Below are 25,934 nucleotides of genomic sequence, written 5' to 3' on the forward strand. Positions count from 1 at the left end.
TGGTCGAAGGCGCGTACGAGGACCTCGAGCTGGATTACCCTGGAGGAGACGGTGAGACGCATCTACGAGACACATGCCATGCCATTATTCTATGGCGCAGGCGGTACATCATCCTCCCTGGGCGACAAGCGGCGTCTCGTGCACCATCTCCTCCGGCTCCGCCATCTCCTCCTCAGGATCCTGCACCGTCTCCTCCTCATGCTCCGCCAGCACCGTCTCCACCTCAGGCTCCATCATCGACTCCTCAGGATCCTGCACCGACTCCTCCTCGTGCTCCTACACCTACTCCCCCGCAAGCTCCTCTTCCGGCACCTTCAAAGTCAAGGGCCCCCCAGCTCCACCGCTTGCCCACACAAGGGCAACAAAGAAGGCGAAAGTTGACGCCGCCAAGAACAAGGACCCGGGGTACGATTGCACGCAAGAGGAGCTTGACGCTTACGTTGCATCAGAAGTCAAGAGACAATTCAAGCCTCGAAGTCCAGAAAAGAAGATTCCTATAGACCCCAGTGTCAGGAACTTCTTCAGGGGTATGTCTGCATCTGTCAAGGAGGCCATCAAGCTATCGGACTATGAGCGAACGCTGAAGAAAGCATCTTCTGGAAAGTCCAAACCAGTCCCTCAGCTTGGAGAGCAACCAAACCAGGAGATCGAGCCGTTGGTGACCGGTAAAGAAATGACGATAGAACAATTTATTACTGACACCGGTCTAACTACGGATCAATTGCTAGGAGTCGCACCAATCGAAAAGGCGAAAGTGAAATACATGTACGAACTCGGTAAACCGCTTGTCAAGCCTGAGCTGCTGCAGTCCCTACCCACACAAATGTACAAGTTCCATCAGCTGTACATGGAGATGAGCGCCACCGGTAGAGAGATGATCGGAGCGAGGATCAGGGACACAGACTTCTTGCAAGGAGATGACATTCTCTGGATCAATTTCAGGGGAATCTACGAACTATACCAGCTGGACGCCCTCGACGTCTCTATTATGAGTTGCTGGATTTTGTAAGTATATCATTCAGTTAGATTTCTTACTATACGTCTCCTTTAATTAATTAGGTCCTTGTATATAAGTCGACCATAGAAAATAATATACTCCCTTTTATCGTTGTAGAATGGAGATTCAAAGGGCCCGACGGCGGAGGGTTTTCGATACTGGATTCATCGACCCTCGGAAAGTAAACGTTGCAATGCTCGACCAATATCCACAAGAAATAGAGGACAATCTCGTCCATCTCCTGAAGGCGCAGCATTACAAGACGTTCATACTGTTGCCATACAACACAGAGTTAGTTTAATTTTACTGTCTTCCTACATACCAAATTTCATTCCCGTACGAACTTGCTAAGTGTTTCATATGTAATGTATCCCACGCACATTGCAGATTCCACTGGGTGCTTTTACTCATCGACCTGGAGGCCTGCACCGTCAACGTATATGACTCAATGGATAAAAAAGAGTCTACGTTTGACAAGGTTTTCGAACTTATAGACAGGTACCGTCATAAGTTCCTTTGTTAATTAAGAAAATCTTGTTATGTTAATTGCTACTACGAATCATAGCTTTAAACTCCATGTAGGGCTTGGTATCGGTTCCGTCATTTGGTCCGCGGCAAATGGAGAGAAAGACTTAGGCAGAAGTTCAAATTTCCTGTGAGTACACATGCTCTACATTTATATTTCTCCGATTCAAATACATACAAGTGTATATTAATTAGATCTCTCGTTGTTTGTCATTTATTTGTAGTGCGCAAAGCAAAAGCAGGGAACTAACTTGTGCGGCTATTACGTGTGCGAGTATTGCCACTGCCTTGCAGACCAAATCATCACCACAAGAGAGCTCGATGTACGTACAAATAAATTCAAAATTTCATTACGTAGCAATTTCTTGTTTAATTACTAATCAATTTCATACATTCATATAGTTTATTCGCATGAGGGATAACCTGACCACACACAAGGAATTTATCGCGGCGGTTCAAGAACAACTCATGGGATTCATCAACGAAGAAATCCTTGATCCCAAGGGTGAATTCTACTACGACGGAAACACAATTCACCGGTCCTTAGCTTCTGAGCTAGCAGCGAGTACTACTACGTCGAAACCGTAGCTAGCTAGGACATATAATGGATTGTAATTAATACATGACTACATATGTTTCTATATGCATGTGTACACATTTTCTATAATGTAAATATATTTTGTTCATATATATATCTATATACATATGCATTTGCATAACATATATATGTATAAATACATATATATATATATGTATGCATATATATGTATTGAAACATATATATGCATGGTTTATATATATATATATATATATATATATATATATATATATATATATATATATATATATATATATATATATATATATATATATATATATATATATATATATATATATATATATATATATATATATATATATATATATATATATATATATATATATATATATACCATGCAGCAACAGGGGCATGCAAAAAAAAAAGGTCAGCTCTATCTTTAGGCCCGGTTGGTAACACCAACCGGGACTAAAGATGGCTCAGCCGGCCACGTGGCTGAGCCATCTTTAGTCCCGGTTGGTGTTACCAACCGGGACTAAAGATCGATCTTTACTCCCGGTTATTTCACCCGGGACTAAAGATAGCGATCTTTAGTCCCGGATTGGTACTCCTGGTTTGGAAACCGGGACTAAAGGGGGGTTACGAACCGGGACTACAAAGGGTTTCTCCACCAGTGATAGCTGATGATGCATGGAGAGCAGGGTGGCCCACACCACCAGTGTCTCCACGTCTCCGCGCGCTCATCCAACCGACTGCGGATGCATGCACAGTGCCCGCCGTAGTACGCTACGTAGAGTTCCGCTGCATGTGATCGATCGATCGATCGCCGCCGTCGGATTCGAACCTCGGGAGGCGGGGATGAATCCGCAGCCGTCCGTTCGAGTCTGACCCGGTCGTCGTCGGGGTGGGCCCGGGGATACAGCGATAGGGTACGTGGTACTGATGTACAGTAACCGGAGCACTGCACGTTTGTGTCATCGTGTGTGTGTGTGCCACTGACTGTATGCCAAGAAGGTATACTGTAGACGGACTGTAGTACCCTGGTATACGTATAGTCGTAGTATTTGTGTACACATTCGTAGCTCCCCTCGTCCTCGTTCGGGTCTGATGATGATATGTAACATTCGCACTTTTTGCATGCAGCAGTGTACTCCAGCGTATCTCCACGCAGCGGCGGATTTAGAAAATCGATTCATTGGTGTCATAGAGTTAACAACGAAATTTAGTAAGGCCCAAAGAGAATTATCACATCGCCAATAATCAAATTTCTACTATATTCGGTTAGGGAGATTAATCTATTAAAGAAAACTTATCCAGAAGTGACTGAGTTCAAGGAGGATACGGCGTGGCAAGGAATGTTAGTTTCCTTCTATCTTTAGGAAAGTGTGTTTAGTGTCCTATAAATACTTTATATTTTCCTTTTATCTTTAAGAAAATTTCTTTCTTTTTCTACAAGACTAGTATCTACCTATGGGTATAAATATGTACACCCGGGGTCATTGTAAAGAATATCTCGATCAATACTACTCTCGGCGCATCGCCACCCTCTTTCCCGAGGTTTTTACTTATCATCCAGCGGAATTTGGTACCCGACGCAGGGCTGCATCGGTTCAGTTCGATCTCCGGCGAAGGGGTAAGTCCTACGTTCTGCTGGCCCTGGCAATTGTGTTGGCTTCGTCGACGTCGTTCAAGGCTACATCAGTACATTCGACCTCTTGGATTGCTCCGGTTCAGTTGATATATTTGCATATCTATTTATCATATGTCTCAGTTAATCTAGTCTTAGCATATCAATTTAACTCTATCGGCTGCTTCTCGTTTTAGGGTTTCTGCCGGTATCAGCTAAATCGTGTTGCTTAGATTAGATTAGCTTAGACATCTACCACCCTGAAAATCAGTCAATGGCTTGATTGTATAGATATTATGTTTCTTTTCATACTTAGTGCTGCATCAGTTAAGTTTGATCTACCAAGTCGTGTTTAGAACCATAATCTCTAGCCTGCTTCTTGACTGCTAATAAGGGTTTCATCGGGGTTTCAGCCGATGAGGTATCTAGATGTTGCATCGGCTTACAAAGATTACATATAAGTTGGATTTAGCCGATCGCAACAATGGTTTCTCTGTTCATCTAATCTTGTGAATTTTATGACATCGGACCTCCAGCCGATGTTGCTTTAACCTTCGGATCAGTGCTTATTCTATCATATCATTGCTAGCCGACATGTTTCTACTGGATTATATTGTTTAATTATATTGATTATCATCAGCCGATTGCCTTTATATCATTATCTACATTGAACATATAGCCGATAGCTCAAAACCCTATCGCTATCGGCTGGAATTACTCCATCGGCTTGTCAGCCGATCGGCTTATTGATCTGCTATTTGCATATCTTGTCAGTTGTAGGATCAAACTGACTGGCACGCCCGCACCTCACCAAGATTTGGACCTGCACTGGAGCTAATTAAGCAGATCTTCCAGGTCAATGTGTGTTTTTTACATCAACACATAGCGTGTCTATCGGTGTCATAGTATGCTAATAATGCTTAGATCATAGTGTTATAACATATGAATAATTAGTTTCGCTATAGGTTTTGTTGAAAGTTGTTGATGTCGCCTGACACCGGCCCTTCTACGGTAGATCGCCCGTGTCTGCACATATGTATCTGTACACTTGGTATACTGTATACGTACGTTCCAACCATATACTATAGCTAAACAAAAGCATGTGTAGGCATGCAGGTACGTACGTTTGCCGTGTATAGCAGTGTTTTTCTTTTTTTACACATACATATGTAGTGTATTTCCTGATTTTGTATGTAGGTACCACGTACAATTAATGTACTTATTGTTATGCACAGGTAGTCAGGTATGTTCTGTAAATTAAGGATTTTTTTTTACTTTTTAGACTTTTTTATTTTTTATTTTATTAATATACCTTTCCGAAAAGTATTTTTGAAAACCGAACCTCTTGGCCACAGCGTTGTTTTGCCACGCCAGCTTGACAAGAGGCTAGAGTGGCGGGATAATACTGCGTGACAAAGTGATTTGGCCCAAATTTAAAAAATACTTTTCGGAAATGTCTATTAATAAAATTTTAAAAAATAAAAAGTCTAAAAATAAAAAAAAAACTTCTAAATTAAGTTACTGACGTTCTCCTTGCAAAACTATAGTTCAACGTAGCGGCGGATCCACCTCCGATCCAGGGCTATCCAAGTGTTCCCGTTATTCTCTCACCAATGAAACACATGTGAAGATTATCGAAAGTTAGTAAACGATCTTGTACGCTTACCCATCTGTCCCAGAATATAGCAATCTAGTACCGGATAGGATGTATGCTAGTACTACGAATTTAAACAGAGACGTATCTTAGTATTACGAATTTAGATAACCCTCTGTCTAGATTTGTAGTACTATGATATATCCCATCTAGGTTATATATTCTGGAACGGAGGGAGAAGCTAGTTTGAGTGTTTGATAAGGGCACAATTGACATTTACTGTCGCACATGCTCGGAGACGGCCAAGAAATTTGCTAGATGGTGAGACCATTATTTGCACATACACGTACGTGTACAGTGTACTCATGTATAGCTGTAGATTGATTTGCATATGCAATGAGGCATCATATAGCACACGTGTCTTGTAACAATTACTAGTCTAGTGTGGGCATGAGCTCAATTTGTTAATTTGTGATATGAAATTTATATCATATCACAAATTTAAAAGCCAACTTTTTTTTGAGGGAAATTAACAAGCCAACTTGATATGCCCAAAACACGGAACTGTTTTAGCTTTATTTTGTCATGCCATATATGGTTACATCACGTCCCCATCACTCACTTTCTTTAGCATATGCTAAGTGACAAAATAATTCTCATGAAATAAGATAACTATGCAGTCCGGTGAGGATTTCGTGGCGTCTAAATTCCTAATAAAATCTCCAATAATTCCTCCTAACGTGCATGACGACATGAAGCATATAATATATTCAAAACTCTAATACTTTTGAAACCGATTTTCTAAAGCTGGACACGCCAAAACATAATACCCCCATTATTTCATATTATATGTAGCTTTTACTTTTTATGTTTGACCAAGTTTATAGAAAAATACAATAACATTTCTAACACCAAATATATTTTCAAAATGTATTCAATGTTACATTTACTTAAACTAACTTAGTGTTAAAACACTGTTAATTTTTTCTAAAAACTTGATCAAAACTAAAATAACTGTCTAGAAAAAAAATTTATGACGACTTATAATATAAAATAGAGGAGGTAGAAATACTACACATATACTTTTTTTTTTAAAATAGCTCTTCATTCGGCAAACATCTTGCATTAGGATAAATTTGCAAGTTAATTAGCCATAAAAAAAGTTTTAAAAGGCAGCATGGATCTTCCACTAAAGCAAGAAATTTACAAGAAAAAAAAGAAGAAAATTACAATGCCTTGCACGTATTCACGTCACGCATAAGCTCGATCGAACAAAACCTCGCATTCTAACGTTACTTTATGTCTATCTTTTTTTTTTCAAATCTCACGATCTGAAAATCGAATTAAAAAGTCACCTTCTCGTGGCTCCAAAAATTCAGAAAGCGACACAAAAACCTCACGATTTTCCTGAATTCCTGCAAAAAAAAAAAACAGATGCACGTCTACACTTTCCCAACTCATATCTCTCGTTTTCCACGCGCACGCTTTTCAAACTATTAAATTATGCGTTTTTTTAAAAGTTTTATATACGAAAGTTGCTTAAAAAATAAATAAATTTATTTTTTTAAAAAATTATTAATACTCAATTAATCATGCGCTAATGAATCGCTCCTCTCTTTCTTTCTTTCTTTCTTTCTTTTTTTTTTATTAAGGAGTTGGGTTCCCAACTGGAAGGGGCGAACACAGCCCTAGCACAGCTCCAGTCCACAGGAAAAAAAAAAGAAAAAAAAGAAGCAGAGCGGTTTTGCACATTACCCCCTCCAAAACGTGGAATTTCCATTTCCCTCCCTCTCCCCCTCTTCCGCCCCAACCTCCAACCTCACCTCGTCGTCGCCACGGCCTCCCTCGCGAGTTCGCCGTGGAACACCCGATGGGCTCCGGCGAGGACACCGGCGCGGGCGTCGCGGGAGGAGGGGGAGGCGGAGGCGCCGGTGGGGTGGTGCGGGGCGCGGTGCTGAAGGCGCTCGTGGTCGTCGGCGGCGTGCTGCTGCTCCGGCGGCTGCGCCGCTCCACCACCCGGTGGGACCACGCCCGCGCCGTCGTGGACGCGCTCTCCGGTGAGAAGGTGTGGCTCACTCCCCTCGTCCCGCCCCCCCCACCGGAGGAATTAGTTCGGATTTGGGAGCATTTAGATGGGGGTGTAGGGCGGGGCAGCGCTGGGGAATTTCGTCGTGAAATTTGTTTCCCAATTTTGAACTATGCGTAGTGTTGGGGGGCTCGAATGGTGTTATTGTAGTATTTTTTTTGACGTTTTTCTTGTGCAGTTCTCGAGGGAGCAGGCGAGGAAGGATCCTGATAACTACTTTAATTTGAGGTGAGGAATTGTGCGAGCATTACCCTTTTTTTTTGTATGTTATTAGCATTTGTGCTGTCGATTTGGTTGGGAATCCTTGACTCCATACTTGTGTCACACTTGCTAATGGTAAGAACTAGTCTTACGTTGGGTTGTAGTGTTTTGGGGCTGTTGGTTTGTTAGGAATTTGGTGAAAATAGCTTATTTCCCCCCTGCTTAGCAAGCTCCATTGTTCTTGCATCGGTACAATGCACATCGCTGATATGCGATTGTGGTGTTGAGGAGTGAATATTGTAGGCTTTTGATTTTATCTTTGGTGATGATGATTGCCTGTGTTTTTGCGAGTAGATGAGCAATACTAAAATGACTGGCCATGTTAGAGCTTGGATATCATAATTTTTCTGATCACTGTTAAGTTTTCGAATTGGATTATTTCTTCATTGGGTTCCACAATAAATGCGCATTGGGATCATCTGCTAGTACGAGCTCAGTATAAAACAGTTGATTGAGTGGCATGCTTATGCAAAGGGATGATTTAACTTTTGTACTTTCTGTCTTCTGTCCCCATAAATAAAATTGCGATTAAGGCACTATGTTTAGTCTTCTAGAAACAAATGGCAGTTGCAACTGTGATGCTGTACAAATAATTGACCTTATTATAAGCACCATGGACGGTTCATTTGCTTTGGCAGAACTACGCAAACATATCAATGAAAATTTACTTGATTTCCTCCTACAGTATCATCTGGAGCAAATTTATTATTAAAGATTTTTATTTCATTAAACCCTATATTTCTGATCCTTTGGGAATAAATGAACAGGCAATGCTTTTTTTTTTTGTGAATTTCAAGGACCTACAACTCAGTGATGTAGTCAATTTTTATTTTACACTATATACTCTGAATACTTCTGCTCTTACTGATTTACCTTGGTCCTTACTGTTGGTCCTTGGAACCGTAATTTCCAGGAGGATACCCGTATTATTGTGACACTTTGGTTATCAATACATGGCTGCCTAGATATTTCGTATGGAAATGCAGCTTCTCTTAGTTGATAGTGATTCACCATTAGTTTGAAAAAAATCTAGATACCAGAATATAACATACTAGAGGCGATAAAACTTCTTTTATTTTTGAATGTAAATTTTGTGCGCCTATGATACAGACTATTTCATTTACACATTCAGGATTATTTGTGCTTTCTTTCCTTATGGAACTCTTTTGAGTTATCAACTTGTTTCTTTTTGGGCATAAGGCCAAACATTTTGCAGTGTACATGCTAATCTGCTTTTGATCAGACATATATCTGGTGTTATAACCTGATCTTCCTTGCATCGTAGGATGCTTACATGCCCTGCAACAGAGATGGTGGATGGTTCTAGAGTGCTTTACTTTGAGCAAGTATGCCCACTATTTTCATGTCTTTATTTCACATTTCACAGTCTAGTCCCTTTCTAAGACTTGGATATCTTTATGTTCCTTGCAGGCATTTTGGAGAAGTCCAGAAAAACCTTTCCGACAAGTATGGTAACTTCTAATCTGTAGAGGTCATTCTTGCAAGCCTCTGTTTTTTTAATTCAACATGTGAATGCATTTACTATTATATTATGTTCAACATTTTTAAAGTGCTTCTCTACAAATTGAAGTGCATCATGTGAAAACATGTATGGTTAACAAGCTTACAAGATCTGATGGTGCACATCCACAAACATCATATTTTGTGCCATCTCATGTTAATTAATTGTCTGCTTTCCTATTCTTTGATCAAATGGTATTCCCCCATTTCACTGATTTGGTAGATGCTTAGAGCAGCCATATGACCATTTGTCCACTTCATGCTTATGTTAAATCCAACTGTACAAACATTTTCATGTGTTTATTTCTTTTGTCTGGAGTCTGGACACTTTAGGCTATGCTGTTATTGGAGATAGTGAGAAAAATGTCACATTACTCTGCAAAAAGGATGCTTCTCATAAGATGTTCAATTGATTTGACATAACAATATGTGAATACTAGAACTGAACATTTCATTTGCAGCAATGCTCTTTTATTTCCAATAAAAAAAACTTTAGGGGTTGGTCATGGCAGTATCTGTTGATACTTAATATTGACAAGCAAAAATAAGAAAAGAATTTCTAACCCACACCATGGGATCTAGTCAAGAGATGCTATATAATCAACTAGACAACAAGGCTGTTTTGTGACAGATATTGGTACTTTGCATGTCCTTTTGTGGCATATTATTTATATGATTTCACAACGAACTTTCATTTAAGATCTTGTCTTGTTCTTCTATGTTTCTATCCCATGTACCTTTCTGCTTTAGTATTTATATGCAAATGCTAATAAACTTATGGTCCATGCAGAGATTCTACATGGTAAAGCCATGCCCAAAGGATATGAAATGTGATGTTGAGGTGATCTTACCTGTGCCTTTATCTAAGATCTGATTGCATATATGCCTTTACGCTGATATTGAAGTTTTACATGGAGTAGTACTCTGCATTGATATTCCATAGAGTTAGGCTGTGTTCTTCCCCCCATTTTCCCAACCCACCTCTCTCGTTTTCCGCGCACACAGTTTTCAAACTGCTAAACGGTGTGATTTATACAAAAACTTTCTATATAAAAATTGTTAAAAAAATCATATTAATCCATTTTTTCAAAAAAAATTAGTTAATACTTAATTAATCATGCAATAAAATGAACTTCGTTTGCATGCCAGGGAGGAGGGGTTCCCAACCCCCTCCTCCGAACACAGCCTTAGTAGAGTCAATTGGTTCATAATCCTCCAGTTTTGAATTTAAACTGCTGTATTACCAAAGCGAGGTCATAAGAAGAAATGATATATCATATTAAATCGTAAAAGAGGAATCTGATTCATGAATGTTAGTGTGGCATTGCATGATCTATTTTCTACCTTTTCAGTTTTTCATATAAAATGCTGAAAACATATGTAACTTTCCTTACCTTGTCCATTTTAAAGATTTTTATTAACACTAGATAATTTTCAATGGATAGTTGAGTTCATATGCAATTAGAGATGTTGAAGAGTACAAGAATTTCTGTGACCGTCCAAAGGATCAGAGGCCACAACCAGAAGAAGTCATTGCGGTATGTCCTGTCAAAATCATATTTTTCAGAATGCAAACCTGAGAGCTTTCCCCCTTTAATTTGTAATTTTGGTTGAGGTATTTTTTATCATGTTTCCATGGTTCCATGAGATGCGTTCCCATTATCAGTAATTACCTTGCTGTTTATAAGAGCCAAGTAAAAGTACTTTATACTCATTGGCACCCATGGAATTTCCTTTGCATCTATTTATCAGACCTTCAAATGTTCCCATGGACTGTAAATTTGTTTCTACTGTGTGACCACCAGATTCTGTTCATTTTTCTATCCATCTAACTATTTTGTAGTGTTAAGAGTGATATGCAGGTGTTGCTCCATTGTCTAGGTTAAGAAAATCCTTTATAGGAATGTGCTGAGGAATTCAAATTAATAATACCGAATTTAGTTTCTAATGAACTTTATAGTTTCCTTGGTTATTACAATTTGAAGAATGGTTTACCCAAACATACATGTATGCAATCTGTCATAACTAAACATTATCACTATATCTTCGCAATTGTATATTGAAATGCAAATACAGTAAGTTACGAGATGAAATTCGAGTGGAAGTCACTGTGACAACAATGTAGTAGTCAACCAGAAGAGGGGATAGGTTTTCAGGGGTTATATGCTTAACTTTGATAGTTTGATTACTGGCTAAACTCATTTTACTTAGTAACTGATTGATGACTGTCATTAGCTTGACTTTTTGATGGTTTACCTTGTAATGAATGAAGCAAAAACTGTTTTCAGTTTCTGTACTCATCTTGGTCTAGGTAGTATGCGGAGTTGCTTGCAAATAAAATCAGGTGAAATAGCCACTTGCATGGGCTATATAGGAAATCTGCATTATCATTTCCACCAATTTAATGTCAAAATGATATGGGGGAGTCTAATGGGCTGCAGTTTTTATAGATATGTACAGTATACTGGCTGACTATCATATGTTTGACTGTACCAATTCATGTACATCCTTTTTATCATTTAAAGATCATGGAATGGGACCTAAATTTGTGTTGTTATGTGCTACACTTACTGCACTAATAGGGCAAGACTTAGTTCCCACATGGATAAAGATGCTGGCTCCCTTATTACATGGCATAAAATGTGATGCACCCAAAGCTATGCACTATATTTGTAAAGGCTGTAGATCTTAGTGTGTCCCCAATGGATATCCACATGGAATCATGTGTTAACAATAGCTTGCTTCATACAGTTCAGTCCTCGCTAGAAAACCTTCCATTACTCTTAAATTGTAGCCATGATGCAGCAGTCTCATCTCCAGATCGCCCTTAAATGATTTGTTGAAGCTTTTTTGGACAGTTTGAAATTAAAATAGAACTGAATTGTGATTTTGTAAGTTATGTTTCTTTCTTATTTTAAACAGTGTTCGAACCTTTATTGAGTAAATGGCTATGCTCTCTGGGCTACAATGCTTGTGCAGAAATAGTATCTTGTCTGAAACATCTTGTCAATCTATGATGTACGTGAAGTTGTGAACCCCTTTGATGAGCCATAAAAAGGAAATAAACTTATCATCGTATAAGTCTTAGCTTCTGTTCCTATTGTGTTGGTGGTAGAAGAAAAATAGACAAGTTTTTTTTTTTCATTTTTTTACCCAAGAAAGTAGTTCGCACTACTCTTCTGATGCTCAAGTTCATTGTTGGTTCGCAGGACATTGCAGAGCACCTGACTACCATACACTTGTCGCGGTGTGAGCGTGGAAAGCGCTGCTTGTACAAAGGATCAACCCCTCCTGAAGGCTTTCCCAACAGCTGGGTTAGTCCTTTTGATGACAACATTTTGTCTTCTCCTGAGTCCTGACAAACAATAACACTCCTGGATAATTTCTTGTTCTCTATTGAACGTTTCGAGGCAAATCCCGTGATCTCAACATCAATGTTTTGACAGAGCGGTGCGACATATTGTACATCGGATTTGTCCATTCACAAGAATGGTGAGGTGCATATCTGGGACAAGGGTTTTGACGATGATGGGAATCAGGTATCATTTTGTATGTTCTCTCATGTTGTCATCCCTTGTAACTTGCAGTCCTTGTGAATTTTATTCCTTCTAACAATGTAGTATGAATTTATCTCAGGTTTGGGGAACCAAAGCTGGCCCTTACGAGTTCAAGCCTGCCCCCAAGTCGAATTACGACGACATGTTCTCGCCGTTGAATTTTTCTGCTCCATTGACGCTGGAGAAGAAGATTGAGAGCTCGTTCGCAATCGATGATCAGTAGTATATTAGTATGTACATACAGTTCATGTACCTCTCTCTCTTTTTTTTTAATTTAAGAAAACTAAGCAGAAAAAACTGCCTTCGTTTAGTATATAGCCCCGTGTACTGAATTTTGTTGCTAAGAAATGCAATAAAAAGTAGCGTTGCATGTATATAGGATTTGTGAAGTTGAGCATACACAACGAGAGCCCATATGGTGTCAAAGCTGGAGTGGTCAACGGTCAACCCTGGGCGCTGTCTAACAAAAATAATTTCAGTCAAATTTTGAACGGCTCGTGATTGTTCCAATATCCGTGCAGCTAACATTATCCTTGCTCCCTCACACATGTGCCGCGTGCTTGTCCTCCCCAACCCCACTGCCAAGCTGGGGTTAATATATAAAACGAAGTTATTAGTATATAATTAATTAAGTATTAATTATTTTAAAATTAGAAAATAGATTAATATGATTTTTAAAAATAATTTTTATATTTTTCTTTTGCAAAAAACACACGTCTGGTAATTGGGGAAGTGCGCGTGTAAAAACGATGCACTTTTTTCTCTATGTTGTTGAAACGAACGCAAAGATAATGAAATGGGCCCACCTGACCAACAACCTCCTCCCCTCCTACTTCCTTTCCCGCTCCAAGCTTTCCGAAGTTCGGCGACGTCAAAGCCCTCGCCTCGCCGGTCCTTGTCTCCAGTGGCTTGCGTTACCGGATTCACCTCTATCGCCCCATCATCAACCTTGCCTATTGTTGGCTACCCTCTATCGCCCCATTACCAACCTTGCCTATTGTTGGCTACCCATACCGTGGCTCTGATGACGCTATCATCGCCCCACAGCCCGTCCTTGTCTGCCACCCACCACCATCCATGGCCATCTCTCTAAATCCCCTCTTCCCTTTTCCAAACCCTTCCTATCCTGTCCCTAACCCCAAACCCTAATCCGTATGTCCTCTACTAGAGTCGGGGTGTCGCCATCACTAAAGAGAGAAGGAGCTCGTCGTCGCTGGAAAAGATGGTTGCCATCACCATCGCTAGTAAGCTACCTTTCCTCCCTCACTCTCTCTCCTTCCTGCCGAGGGGTGAAAATGGATCGGATATTATCCAATCCAATCCGCTCCGAATCCGTCCGAAATGAGGATATGGTATAGGCTTTTAGAAATCCGTCTCCGGATATGGATGCGAATATGGGTAGTATGATGCGGATGCAGATAAGGATATGGTATCTCTAAAATCCGGCGGATGGGGATTATCTAACATTTCTATCGAATTATCCGATAGGCCGTTTGCCGGATAATCCAAAATTATCAATACATGTAGGTGGTGTTTGGATCCAGGGACTAAATTTTAGTCCCTGTCACATCGGATGTTTGAATACTAATTAGAAGTATAAAACGTTGACTAATAATAAAACTGATTGCATAAATAAGAGCTAATTCACGAGACAAAATTTTTAAGCCTAATTAATCTATAATTAGCACATGTTTATTGTAACATCACATAGGCTAATCATGGATTAATTAGGCTTAATAGATTCGTCTTGTGAATTAGTCCATGGTTATGGAGTGGGTTTTGTCATTAGTCTATGTTTAATACTTCTAATTAGTGTTTAAATATCCGGATGTGTTAGGGACTAAAATTTAGTCCCTGGATCCAAACAGGGTTGTAACCACTTTATCTATTGCATATAACATAAGTTGGTCTATCCAATGGCCTAATTTATCAATTAACCTAGATTTCTTAGTTTGAGGCTTTCCTCGTCTCATGTCACATTTGCGTAGCTGTATTTTTATATCATGGACATCATGTATTTATGTTGTTTAACATTTAAGCACATAATTACTACGATGTGTCGTTTATTGATTATTGTATTATTGTTTCTTGCATTGCTAACTCGATGTTGTATTGATTGCATATACACATAACATTCGATAAATTTAATCCGTTTTCAAACCGATTCTGCACCATTTCCGACATCCGAAACAATCCGCTCCGCATCCGCATCTGTACACTATCAGCACCTGCTCCGAATCCGTTTAGAAAATATGGTTTAGGATATGGTATAACCACTATCCGTCTAAATCCGCTCTGTTTTCACCCAGGATCAGCTGAAAACTAGCAATCCTTTTTTTTACCGCTATTTTTCTCTATAAACGAGAAAAAATATCCCTGCCTCCATTCCCCTCCTCCAACCTCCCCTTCCAGAGGGAGATTTAGCTGTTTGCTACTATTAGAATTGACTGTAAAATCCTGATTTTCAAGATGTTAAAAACTACTCCCTCCGTCCCTAAATATTTGACGCCGTTGACTTTTTTAAACATTTTTGACCGTTCGTCTTATTCAAAAAAAATTATGAAATATGTAAAACTATATGTATACATAAAACTATATTTAACAATGAATCAAATAATAGGAAAAGAATTAATAATTACTTAATTTTTTTAATAAGACGAATGGACAAACATGTTAAAAAAAAGTCAATGGTGTCAAATATCTAGGGACAGAGGGAGTATTTAATAAAAACCCTATTTGCAAAAATCTTGGATCTTTGTGTGCTATTAAGGACCAAAGTTGCCAAGATCTCAATTAAATCCCTCAGTTGCTAAAAAAAAAATCCCATTTTCAAAATTCCTTTCCAAGCTCCAACCTCGGGGTTTGAATTTTGAAATTCGAATTCCCCTCCATTCTTTCTGATTCTCCCAAATCCAAAAGCCATCAAATTTATTCTCTGTCTCAAAATTCAAATTATCCACAAATTATCTATTTCTCCCTTGACCACTCTTTCTCGGCCTCCTCTTAAATCCATGAGTTCAATCAGCAATTTTGAATTCAAATCCTCAAAATTTTCCCTTGGAAATTACCAAAAGTTATTGTTCCACCGGGCCACCGCCCAAGCCCTCTTCCTTTTTCCCTCTTCGGCCCAGTCGGCCTCTCCCTCCTTTTTCCTCCACTATGACCTATTATCATCAATCTTTCCTCTAAAGAGTTTATCACTTGCAAGTAGTCCAGAGAACAAAGGGCAGGCAAGTTCCGAAGAACTCCAACATCTTCTTGCGCGCCACAGTATCTTAACCATGATAGATAAGTTTGATAGTTTTGTGAGTGCTGAACTGATCCACCTTGGTAGTGTGTGGAGAGTGGGCTTAACTCCGACGGGCTGAGGTTAAATATATCTTCGCTTTTTCGGTGAGTTCTTGAAGTGCCCAATCTACATTCAACATGAAATCGAGGGATATACCTGGAGCAAAAATATGGATAGTTTTAAGTTTTTTCATAGAACCTGAGCAATCAAGAAATTATTTCTCTTCGCTCTTCTCTCATGTAGAGAGAAAAAGTTCCAGAACCCTTAGTTTGGGCAAATAGCTCATATCGCCCGTGCTGCCACACTGTACCATCGCCGGTGCTAGATTGGTTTTCCTCCTAGTCTCCATTATCAAGAGCAATCGGTGGCCAGAGGTGGCGTTCCGCTAGGATTTTTTTTATTTTGTGAACTTTTTTAATTATAAAATAAACCCTTTCAAAACAGTATATTTCTAAGATTTGAACATTTTAGCCACGGCTGGCGTGACGGTTTTATCTTGTCATGTCAGCCAAGCTGACATGTTGTTTTGCTAGGCTGGCATGACCAAAAGGTTCAAATTTTGAAAATAAGTTTTGAAATTGTTTATTTTTAAAATTAAAAAAATAAAAAAATTCTTCTGCCAATGAGTTCAACCGATACTTCCATGTTAAAATCACCCAATACCATTCTCCATTTTAGAATGCAAAATGTTTGGGTTTTATCCTAAGTCAAACATATTTAAGACAACACATATAGAAAAATGTAGTAACATTTATAACGCTGAGTTAATTTTATTAAATCCACCGTTGAATATATTCTTATTATATATTTGTTTGGTGTTACAAAATATTGATATATCTTTATTTATAAACTTGGTCAAACTTGATAAGTTTGACTTATTATAAAACCAAAACATCTTATATTTTGAAATGAAGAGAGTATTAGCCAACCAACGATGAGATGCAGAACTGCGATTCGGTGATATCTTTTTAATTTTTTATGTGCTTTCAACTTGATGCAGTTCGAGAAAGAAGCCTGCCGTGAGTTTCATCATTAGGTTAGTAATTAATTCTCACTTTGGTTGAAGGTTCAGTATGAATATATGCAGGCTTAGTGGCTTACAGAATTCTCAAACTCGTCTTCTTCAACAACTCATCATGATTCGATATTGGGAAGGTACACATAGTACATAATGTGTTTTGCATACATATGCAAATACAAATATGCAAGGGTTAACCTAAGCATCAGCGATAGATATTTAAACATCATGATACATAAATAACAAAACTATCACAAGGAAACCTTTAAGCCACATGGCCACTAGTTAGAATATATGTACTCCCTCCGTTTCGAAATGTTTGACGCCGTTGACTTTTTAGCACATGTTTGACCGTTCGTCTTATTCAAAAAATTTAAGTAATTATTAATTCTTTTTCTATCATTTGATTCATTGTTAAATATATTTTTATGTAGGCATATAATTTTACATATTTCACAAAAGATTTTGAATAAGACGAATGGTCAAACATGTGCTAAAAAGTCAACGGTGTCAAATATTTCGAAACGGAGGGAGTATATGCAGGCCGTGATGCTCAACGTTGAACAAACTGTAGTCATGACGGGCGGAAGTAGAAACCAATTGCTTCAAGACATGCCCCTTGATGTCCAAAGAAGCCAACAATGCTGCCATTACCTGATATTGGTGCATGGAAAGGAGTCCCTCCTCCTTGGCCGAAAGGTCCATACTGATGACCAGCATTATTGATAAAGGTAAGTGAAGTTATAACAATGGGGAATTCACCAAATGGACCAAATGTTCCATGAACTTTAGTTATGAATTCTGAAGGACCAAGATTGATCTGTGAAAAATGAGAAAGATGAATCCTATTAAGCTAGATCTATATGTTCAAGAAAGTATTTGTAGGTGAATACAAATTATCAGTGGAACAAGGATTCGTTAAAAAAAAATGACAGAACAAGGACAAAAGGCACACATCCATGCTTGATTGCCTTTAGAATTAGTCCTTCCCATAACCAAGAAGGGCATTTGGTAGCATGATTTAATACTCACCACTTTCATGAGTTTAAAATAAATATTTTTTAGATATTGATCAATTACTATAATAGTTTTACTATATGTATTCTAGTCACTCATTTGCATCCAGGAGCACTAACTTTGACACCGACTCACCTTATAATTGTTCTCACCACCACCGCCCCATGGACCTAAAATGTACTGCAGTCCATCGTGGCTTCTGTATGAAAATGTAAGTGAATTTATAACAATTTTACTTGAAATTGTGATGCTTTCCAAATGTTGTGGTGTGACTTTGATGTCACAACGGCACCCTCCTCCCCGGCCAAATGATCCAATCTTGATGATTCCCTCCTAAGTATAGACAAATCATGGAAATAGAACTTGTACCTTTTCTTGAGAAAATATTGCAATGAATTTGTACAAAATAAAAAAAGTAAAAGGAACATTAGTACCTTTTCTTCTTGTTTCCATATCCCAACCCAAGGGTTCACATAGACGCCTATTGCATCAATATAAAGCTCCGCATGTCCAAAGAAGCCAACAATGCTACCATTGCCCTGGATTGGAAAGTTGAAAGATATCCCTTTCTCTTTACCAAAGGGTCCATAGCAGCCAATATTGGTGACCAGCGTAATAGATGTTATAACATCATATGATGTATTATATGACCCAAATGTTCCAGATACTGTTGTTAGCAATTCTGATGGACCAAATTGAATCTGTAAGAAAACAACAAAAAAACAAACTATAATGAATGGCTTGCGAAATATGTTGTGTTTGTTTTAGAACTTTACACCATCGCTAGCACAGAAAAGTCCATTCAAACCCTCTCATCATCGCCAGTTCAACTATAACCCGGTCATAACTGTTTTCTTTATTGCCTGTTAATGAGAAAAACCAGTAGTTATAATTTCACTACCGATTGCCACTGCCTGTTCAATTGGTAGTGATGCAGTGATGCTGGTTAAACAAACTGGCATTGAAAAAGTTTGCAATAGACACACACCGTCTGATTATTTCCACCATCACCGCCCCATGGACCTGCTGTGTGATGTTGTCCATCATGGTCACTGTAGGAAAATGCGAGTGAGTGTATCACAATGTCGCTGCAAATTGTCACATTTTCCAAACGATGGGGGAAGCACCATGATATCATGAGCCTTCCCTCCATTTCCACCACATGGACCAATCTTGGCATGCCCAAACTGAGTGCAAACACACAAAAAAAAATCACAAATGGGAAACAATAAATACAACAAAACAAGCTCAAGTCAATTTTGGAATTAAATTTGAAAATATACTAATACACTGTTCATTTATTTTTTTTCCCAAAAACATCCGGATGTAATTTTTTTTGGCACAAATATACCGTTGATATTGCTGAACTGTTGCGCAAAAATGATAAGAACGTGATGACGCGGGCGATCTCACATGGTGACGGCGACTGTGCGGTGTCGCGCGGTAAGGGTATGAGACCGAGCGGTCTTGCACGGTCAAACAGCCACAACATTTGAAGATTGATTAATTAGTGATTAATTATCCTAATTAGTGATGGATTAATAATAATTAGTGATTAATTAATCACTAATTAATTAATTTGAATCTTGGTCTCGCTGGTTGGCCATGCGAGACCGCACAACAGTCTCGTGCCGTCACCGTGTGACACCGCGCGGTCTTGCACCATAGCCACGTGAGACCGCTTACGTCGTCACGCCCCTCATCATTTTTGCGCAACGGCTCGGTGATATTGACGGTATATTTGTGCCGAAAAATTGCTTTCCGGATATTTCTGAGAAAAAAAATGAACAATGTATTTTCAAATTTAATTTGTCAATTTAGTACCTTGGCCTTGTCTTTCACTTTTTGCAGCTTAGGCTTCACATAGATGCCAATTGCATCAACATACCACCCAGCACGACCAAAGAATCCAACAATGCATCCCCTGCTCTGTACTGAAATGTGGAAAGGAGTTCCCTCTCTTTGTCCATAAGGTCCATAGCTCTGAGCATTTGTAACAAATGTAAGTGATGTTATGATATCGAGCGCTGCACGAAATCGACCAAATGTTCCAGAAACCTCCACAAGAAACTCTGAAGGGCCAAGTTGAATCTGAGTTTACCAAGATCAGTCAATTTGTTCAAATACGTTCGTTCAAAAATTTGTTCAAATACATATGAATGGGTAAAATGTATTAATGAAATACACTTTGCTTGATATATATTCATGCTCACCATATGAACATTATTACCACCATATCCTCCCCACGGACCTGCAGTGTGCTTCTTCCCATTATGGTCGCTATATGTAAATTCAAATGAATGTATTGCAGCCATGTCACTGCAAACTTTGATGCTTTCTAGATGGTGAGGTGCCACCTGAATATCATAAAGCCTCCCTCTATTTCCACCCCATGGTCCAATCTTGGCAAGACCAGCCTAAGTACAAATCAATCAAACAATGATTACAACAAAGTAAATGAGAAAGAAAGCATTCAAGGGGTTGATAAAAAATATTACATTTTCTTCTTTGAATATTTTTAGATCAGGGATCTCTTCCATTCCATCCCAATACATCAATCTTTCAAAATGTTTGCTCAAGTCAAGTGTTGGGCAGTTGAGATTCAAGCTAGTTGCATTCCTTAGCGCAGCCTCTGCAGTTTGGACCTCCCAAAGCCTAGCGTAACGACAGTCAACCCCAAAATGCACAGTCTTAAGGGAGGTGAGATTTTCCAAGCCCAGGTCAAAATCACAATGGAAAACTTTTGTCTTCTTAAGTTGAAAACGAAATGAAAGTATTTGAAGCCTCTGCATGGCTCCATGTCTAAAGGCTAGTACCATAGCAGGACTTGTAAAGTTGAAGTTTGATAGACATTGAAATGCTGATCTTGCATGACCATTACCTCCACTATGACTTAATATAACCAACATTTCATCTGCAACATCTATCACTTGCAAATGTAGAGAACAAAGGGCAGGCAAGTCCCCAAGAACTCCAAGATCTTCTTGCCGCAATATCTTGACAATGATTGATAAGTATGAAAGATTGGTGAGTGATGAATTGATCCACTTTGGCAGTGTAGAGAGTGGGCTAAACTCTTCCCACACAGACAACGGGCTGAGGTTGAATATATCTTCGCTTTTTGGGCAAATACAAACTGTAAATTTTTTGAGTTCTTGAAGGGTCCAATCTACATTCAACATGAAATCCAGGGATATATGTGGAGCAAAAATATGGAGACTTTCAAGTTTCTTCATACAACTAAAACAATCAAGAAATGGTTTCTCTTTGCTCTTCTCCCATGTACTTAACAAAAGTTCTAGAACCCTTAGTTTGGGTAGATCGCTTAGCTCTTTCATAAGACTTGGATACATGCTGGTATCAATCTCTGACAGATGTTCTAGACATTCCATATTCCCAATCCCGTTTGGCAACTTTGTCCATGTGTCAACCATAAGACGCATAAGTTGTGTAAGATGTACAACAGATGATGGCAATTCTTTTATTCTTGTCTGCTTAATATCTAATGTTTGCAAAAATCTTAGGTTTCCAATTTCTTTTGGAAGCTTATTATAATGTGTACCACGCAACCTTAGATACCTCAGGTGAACCAAATTATCTATATTATCAATATTTTGACTGCTGCAATCTCCTAAATCCAAGACACGCAAAACTCGAAAGCCCGAAAGGGGCATCTTCAAATCAATACCTTGCCAAAGTGACCTCACATGGGAAAATCTCTCGGTTGCATCAGGTATTGTAATATCATCCTTGCTGTTTTGTAGGGATAACCGGTAGATCCTTTTCGGTAGATCAGACACCGAACACTGACCATTCAAAATGGCAACAAAATTTTCTTCAATTGATAAGCCGGCGATAAATTCCAGTATGGTATCATGCACACGACAAGCTTGCGCCTCAGCATGCACATCAATGCATATCGGTTGGATCAAGTTTCTATTAATGAGTTCATCAAAGTAACTCTCTCCTTTTTCATATAGACTTGTACCTTGTCTTGGCTGGATAAAATCTTCAGCTATCCATCTCCATATTAGGTCATCTCTATCGATGATATAATCCTCTGGAAATATACTTAGATACATAAAACAAGTTTTAAGAGGAGAAGGCATATCACAATAACTAAGAGATATTATCCAGCGCATGTCCTTCACATCAGTATTACTTTCAAGTCCGGTATGGAAAGAACTGCATACCGAGTTCCAGTGGTCCTCAGTTTGTGTCTGCCTATTTGCAAATAAGCTAGCAATAGTAATTATAGCTAATGGTAAGCCACCACATCTTTTCAAAATTTTCTGAGATATGCCCTGAAGCTGAGGAGGGCATCTTTCATTATGGAATACTTTGTGATATAGTAGTTTTTCAGAGTCAGCAACTGAAAGAGGCTGTTGTATTTGTATGGTACCATCAACATCATCAGAATAGCAACACAACTTTGCAACATCCATGTTGCGAGTAGTGGTGATTATTTTGCTACCATGATCATTGTCGATGAGAACACATTTTAGAAGTTGCCATGTTGGTTTATCCCATATATCATCAATAATAATGAAGTACCTATAATGTCAAAGTATGTTAGTTGAAGAAGGATTAATATTTATTTCTCGAACGTGCAGGAGAGCTTTGCATTGTAGTGACTTAGATAAATGGTTGCATGGGTTACATACATATACTTGTAGTGATTTAGTTGTAACCTAAATTGTACAAATATGATAAACAATAATAAACATAGAAAGAGGAGTGTATTAAACCTTAAGCTACAAACAATCATTCGTTTCCACATTGTCCCAAACACAGATTAGTTTTGGGTAAGTGTCACTGATGTGGCCCACTTTGAAGCCACATCTGAACTTAGAACATTAGTACATAAATTTGAAAATAGTTGGCCCATGAAAAACAGTGTCTAAAAAATGGAACATAATATATGTAATGTAAAATATTTCAAGTGCAATTCTAGAATTTTTCAAGTATGTTCTGAAAAGCATTTACTATTTTAAAAAATCAATAATTTTCCAGAGGCCATGTCGCCACATCATTGACATGTCACCCAAAAAACATTCCAATTAAATTTTAACCAAAGTTAAAAGGTGAATGATTTCAGTAGATCAGATTGAATTAATGTTTGGTTTAGAAATTCAGGTTCTTTTTTTTTTTCAATTTCCACGAAAGTCCAGGGATGCGAAATTGACCTGTTTAGCCACTCAAAGACATTGAGTGTGTGCATTTTATGGATGCAGAGGCCGGGGATGTAAGGGAAAATATATAGTGCAAACCACAAATGTAGTGGAAACTTGGAAACTACCGTTGAATTGAGAAATGGACTCCGAGATTCGTCCACGTCACCATGAGTTAAAATTTAACTCCCAGTAAACTTTTAACTCATGAGTGAATCTACGAGTTAAATTTTAACTTATGTTGATGTGGACGAATCTCGGATGTCCATTTCTCGATCCAACAGTAGTTTTCAAGTTTCCACTAGATATGTGGTTTGCACTACATATTTTCCCGGGATGTAATTCATTCTCCTTATCTATAAATTCCAAAGACACCCAAAAAATTCAGTGATGGTTTACAGACCTGATATCCTTGAGAATATCCCTGATTTTGTCGATGATTTCCTTCTCACCCCAAGAACTGAAATTTTCATACTTGAGTTGGCTCACTTGACAGAGTATGCTGCTAAGAACAACCTTGATGTTTGGCTTTCGAGAAACCGAGACGAAAGCTTGGCACTCGAATTGGCCATGGAGCTTCTGATACACAAGGTTGGCGAGCGTTGTCTTGCCGATTCCTCCTGGCCCAACAATGGCGACCAGCTTGAGCTTTCGCCTCACCATCACTGCACCTTGATCTCCTTCCATGGATAACAGCTTGATCACTTCCTCCACTGAGGCGTCGACGCCGACGAGGCTGGCGGCGTTCGTGTAGAGCGCCGGCAGCCGGAGGTCCACCGGAGCGTCGTCGACGACGACGACGACATGGTCGTCGATCCTGTACCTTTCCCGGCGCCTGCTCACCTCCTCCACCTCCTTCTTGATGCGCTCGATCTCCACGACGATGGCGGCGCGCCGCCGGCTTCGGCCATGGCCATGGGCGAAGCCGATGCAGCACGGACGTCGTGGGGCGGCGGCGGCCTCGCGGAGCAGGTAGGTGTCGATGGCGTCCTCGATGTCGTAGGACATGTCGCGGATGTCCCTCGCCCAGAGCCTGACCTGCCCGTCGAGCTGGTCGGGCGGCGCCGCCGACACCTTGTCGAGGGCGGCGCGCATGCTGGTCAGCTCGCTCTCGAGGTGCTCGACGCCGTCCTTGACGGCGCGCCTGCTGCTGTGCTGCTCGCCGGCGACGAGGAGGAGGAGGTCGGCGAGCTTGGGGAGGAGGGTGTTCAGCGCACCGGTGGACACGCTCACCACCGCCTCCATCCGGAACCGGAAGCTTGTTGCCACTGGTAATTCTCTCTGTGTGTATGTGGGGTTTTTGCAGAAGTGCATACTGCATAGTACGTAGTACTAGGCTACTAGCTCCGTTTTCTATTAGATGATGCCGTTAATTTTTTATCGTATGTTTAATCATTCATCTTATTAATAAAATTATGTAATTATAATTTATTTTATTATGAGTTGTTTTATTACTTAAATTACTTTAAATATGATTTATATCTTATACATTTATATAAAATTTTTAAACAAGTCCAATAGTTAAACATAAAAAGTTAACGTCGCTTTGTACGTCTCTTGAGCTGATAATTAAGCGTGTTCTGTAACTTGTGTGATAGAATCTGACGGGACCCTACTTATTTAGACGGGACCCTACTTAATTATCTTTTTCTTTTGAAAGATGTACTCAATTCTTTTTAAAATATTCCATTTGGTGAGCAAATCATTGACTGTCAAACCTACTTTGCTTGTGCAACGCATCTATAGCATCATGGATTATTATCTAGATGACAGTTGACTATTTTTTTTTCTTTCACTTTCTTTGATGACCAGCTACCTCTGCAAGGCGTTCCCTCCACAGCTCTGTGTGCTACTGCTGCCTCCCCAGTTAGTTGTCAGCTAGGCTAGCCAAATTTCACATTTATAAATTTGTAATGCTGCTATCTTCCATTGTTAAAAAAATGAATGACTGACCTAATATCAAATAAATAGAAGGGGTGAAGCTTCAAATTCAGACCGGCTAGCCCGCTATTTTATGGAGCTAGTCGAAAAACCCCCAAGTGTTTCTCATTGTTACCGTCACTGTCGTTGCCGTTCACTACTGTACAAAGGTATTCTCTTAATTAATGCCATAGAGCCATCCGCATCTAATAAATCGCCATTGATTTCCACAGGCAACCAGGTTAACCTGACCGACTAGGAGATGTTTTTCTTTTTGGCAAAAGAAAAAAAAACTACAATTGTAAATACACACATACAGCTGCCTCTACATACCGTCCCCAGGTTGTCCCATTTCCACGGATCAAACACCCCACAAATCAAATCAATATATATCCCCACATAAATGGGGAAGAACAATATTCAAATATCACCACCTTGTCGGTCCAAAGTGCATAAGAAACAGAGAGAAGAAACAAAGAAATTCCATGTCTCCATCCCAATGCTACATAATATACACATTCCCATCACAAATTCCCATATATGTCACAACAAAAAGGGAAAACACATTGGTCAAATACACAGCAACAAAAGAGCTTGCCTGCAATAGCTCGCCGCCGCCATTGAGCTCGGTGTTGGCCTTGAACTTTCCATCTTGGCACAACGCGGTGGTGGTGATGTGGTATGTGATGGTGGAGGAAGGAGGAGGAGGCAAGGCTCCCGAGGTTGCTGGTGTCAGATCCATCTCTCCCAAGACGCGGGAGGCCACGGACATTGCCACCGCTGCTAAGCCCT

At 39.4% G+C, this 25,934-nt stretch overlaps 2 protein-coding genes across 2 annotated transcripts; one reads left to right on the forward strand and one right to left on the reverse strand.

Annotated features, from left to right (window-relative positions):
• The first annotated feature begins 7,080 nt into the window (after positions 1–7,080).
• On the forward strand, positions 7,081–13,101 carry LOC4350611 (chromophore lyase CRL, chloroplastic). Its single transcript, XM_015759867.3, has 9 exons — positions 7,081–7,367; positions 7,567–7,616; positions 8,935–8,995; positions 9,081–9,116; positions 9,961–10,011; positions 10,616–10,708; positions 12,380–12,484; positions 12,617–12,709; positions 12,807–13,101. The coding sequence occupies exons 1-9, from the start codon at positions 7,173–7,175 to the stop codon at positions 12,948–12,950; spliced, it is 828 nt and encodes a 275-aa protein (XP_015615353.1). The 5' UTR covers positions 7,081–7,172; the 3' UTR covers positions 12,951–13,101.
• Positions 13,102–17,178: 4,077 nt separating this feature from the next.
• On the reverse strand, positions 17,179–24,489 carry LOC107277866 (disease resistance protein RGA5-like). Its single transcript, XM_066305883.1, has 8 exons — positions 23,626–24,489; positions 20,868–22,605; positions 20,265–20,468; positions 19,876–20,142; positions 19,179–19,238; positions 18,486–18,752; positions 18,187–18,384; positions 17,179–17,854 (listed from the first exon to the last, which is right to left on the reverse strand). The coding sequence occupies exons 1-8, from the start codon at positions 24,465–24,467 to the stop codon at positions 17,609–17,611; spliced, it is 3,822 nt and encodes a 1,273-aa protein (XP_066161980.1). The 5' UTR covers positions 24,468–24,489; the 3' UTR covers positions 17,179–17,608.
• Between the last annotated feature and the right edge of the window lie 1,445 nt (positions 24,490–25,934).

The sequence above is a fragment of the Oryza sativa genome, chromosome 11, assembly GCF_034140825.1.
Source record: "Oryza sativa Japonica Group chromosome 11, ASM3414082v1".
Taxonomy (NCBI): Eukaryota; Viridiplantae; Streptophyta; class Magnoliopsida; order Poales; family Poaceae; genus Oryza; species Oryza sativa.

Bases quoted from the DNA above. Each gene is read 5' to 3' on its own strand.
- LOC4350611 (XM_015759867.3), top strand. From the start codon at position 7,173: ATGGGCTCCGGCGAGGACACCGGCGCGGGCGTCGCGGGAGGAGGGGGA. The intron at 9,117-9,960 runs GTATGGTAACTT...TGGTCCATGCAG, and splicing joins CAGAAAAACCTTTCCGACAA to AGATTCTACATGGTAAAGCC. The intron at 10,709-12,379 runs GTATGTCCTGTC...GTTGGTTCGCAG, and splicing joins AACCAGAAGAAGTCATTGCG to GACATTGCAGAGCACCTGAC.
- LOC107277866 (XM_066305883.1), bottom strand. From the start codon at position 24,467: ATGGAGGCGGTGGTGAGCGTGTCCACCGGTGCGCTGAACACCCTCCTC. The intron at 18,385-18,485 runs GTACTAATGTTC...GTCTATACTTAG, and splicing joins TATGGAAACAAGAAGAAAAG to GAGGGAATCATCAAGATTGG. The intron at 17,855-18,186 runs GTGAGTCGGTGT...CATTTTTCACAG, and splicing joins GTGGTGAGAACAATTATAAG to ATCAATCTTGGTCCTTCAGA.